Source organism: Aplysia californica, unplaced genomic scaffold, assembly GCF_000002075.1.
Source record: "Aplysia californica isolate F4 #8 unplaced genomic scaffold, AplCal3.0 scaffold00199, whole genome shotgun sequence".
NCBI lineage: Eukaryota > Metazoa > Mollusca > Gastropoda > Aplysiida > Aplysiidae > Aplysia > Aplysia californica.
This window is the reverse complement of record NW_004797469.1, coordinates 1,146,330-1,148,408: the sequence shown is the minus strand read 5'-3', so window position 1 is coordinate 1,148,408 and position 2,079 is coordinate 1,146,330. Positions and strand designations below refer to the sequence as shown.

At 41.4% G+C, this 2,079-nt stretch overlaps 1 protein-coding gene across 1 annotated transcript in view; it reads right to left on the bottom strand.

Moving 5' to 3' along the window:
* Window positions 1-270: 270 nt before the first annotated feature.
* LOC101854256 (nucleoside-diphosphatase mig-23) overlaps window positions 271-2,079 on the bottom strand; it is a gene marked incomplete at its 3' end in the record, with an annotated part of 12,438 nt that continues 10,629 nt past the window's right edge. Inside the window, 2 exon segments of the mRNA XM_035969947.1 lie at window positions 271-430; window positions 1,090-1,238. Coding sequence (XP_035825840.1) covers window positions 271-430; window positions 1,090-1,238 — 309 coding nt within the window.

The window sequence follows — 2,079 nt, the reverse complement described above, 5'->3', positions numbered from 1 at the left end:
CATCTGTCTTATGTATGCTATTCTTGGTCTACCTCTGCCTCTCGTACCCTCTATTTTTCCAGTGAGAACAGGAACCATTCTACAATAAAGTAAGCGGCCAATATCTGTTACAAAGAACAGTCAATTTCAGAGCTCTAGGAGCTACAATTGTCTTTTCCAAATTTTTTGTTGTTACTAGACATCAATGACTACCCACCGCTGGTGTCCTCGCTCCCTTTTTTTTTTAACAAATAAAGGGAAAAAAACGAAATCTGCCATTCACGTTCTTACCTATTCGCTCCCCGCGTATTTTGGAGACGACCCGGATGTTGTTGGCGTCTCGCGGGAACCCGTAGGAAAGAGTGAGCAGGGTGGGCGTGTACAAGCCGATCAGACAGTCGCTTGAAGCGTAGGCTTTGTTTACACCCTGTGCCACAGCTGTATCCAGATCCTGGGATAAAGAGAAATCGGTCGATTGACTCTTCAATCAGTTTTTTTCAGTCAACCCATCATAAATTGATCAATTAATCAGAAGGTCAACTTAGCAATTAATAAATCAATCAATCTACTCAGTCAACTGCTTCCCCAGTCATCCCTTTACCTATTCAATCTGTTCACTAGTTAGTAACTCAGTCAATCAATCGATTAGTCAGCCATTGATATATTTAAATCGATTCACCATTCATTCATTTAACCATTCAATCGGTTCAGAAAGAAGTTATTTATTCACCCGTTCAATTAGTTTAACAAACGATCAATGTTTGACTTCGGTACCTGGAACACAAGAGTACACAGAATACAACAGATTTATAAGGAGGAAAATGGGAAAAATGCCGAAATCGGGGCAGAGAAAAGGCTCAGGGTGACCTTCACGGCTTCATGGCTAACAGTCCTGTCGTTCCTTTTTCACAGAGAGAACAATGACAGAGAGAGGGGGAGAGAGGGAGAGAGAGAGAGAGAGAGAGAGAGAGAGAGAGAGAGAGAGAGAGAGAGAGAGAGAGAGAGAATGAAAGAAAGAAAGAAAGAAAGGAAAGAAAGAAAGAAAGAAAGAAAGAGAGCCAAAGGAAAATAGAATGTAAGACAGAAAAAAGGGACAGAGGAATACCACACCCGTCTACAGTGCTGCTCCGCCGCCCTCTGTAGTTTGTCAATGTCCAACACCGAGTCCTCCCCCAGGACGCCCAAAGTCTTTGGCGTGAATGTGAAGGCCCCTGAGGCGTAGAAAGTTGTGCTTGGTATAGCTGGCTGGTACACAGAGCCTGGGGAAGTAGGAGTAGTTTGTCTGAGTTACGGGAGGTCCGTCGACCCATCAACTACGTGGTGTTAAAGTTTTTTTCCCCTTTTAAATGTAGAAATTCACGTTCTCCATCGACACAATATTCAGAGCCAACTCAGGACCAGAATGATACAATGTCCCAACCGAAAGACCGAGATACTCGATGAAAATTGTTCCAACACGGGAATCGAACTCAGGTCTTATACATGCAAAAGCGAAGATCCAGATCGACCAGGTGTAGTTTGCAAAAGGCTCTGTATTATAGTTTTAGTTCGATACTATTCTTAGAGAGGGAACAAAGGTCACTGTTCAAGACTGTTTCTCCGAAAATTAAAACAATGGTTTTACCCTTGGCGGCAGTGACTTCTCTAAATAATTTTATGTAGATCGCAGGTGACCCCCCTGTAAAAGAGAGGCGTTTTGAAAGATGGGCTATGTGTGAAAGGAAACAGTTCAAACATTGGGATCATGTGCATCACACACAAGCAAGGTGATTTAATACATGTACTTTAAAAATTCAGGGCTTTGGTGCCTCAAGGGTAGCAAGGCATAATGTGCGTTAGTAATGATTAGCAGTATGGCCGTTCGTAACTAATCATCCAAAACATGTTCAAATCTCGCCAAAAACATTGCATATTTGACATAAAAGCATACCTTAATAAATCAAAATAAGGCTAGAACGGGGATCTAAACAATATTCTAAACTTAATCAGCACTTTAAAAAATCTTCTTCTTCTTCTTCTTCTTCTTCTTCTTCTTCTTCTTCTTCTTCTTCTTCTTCTTCTTCTTCTTCTTCTTCTTCTTCTTCTTCTTCTTCTTCTTTA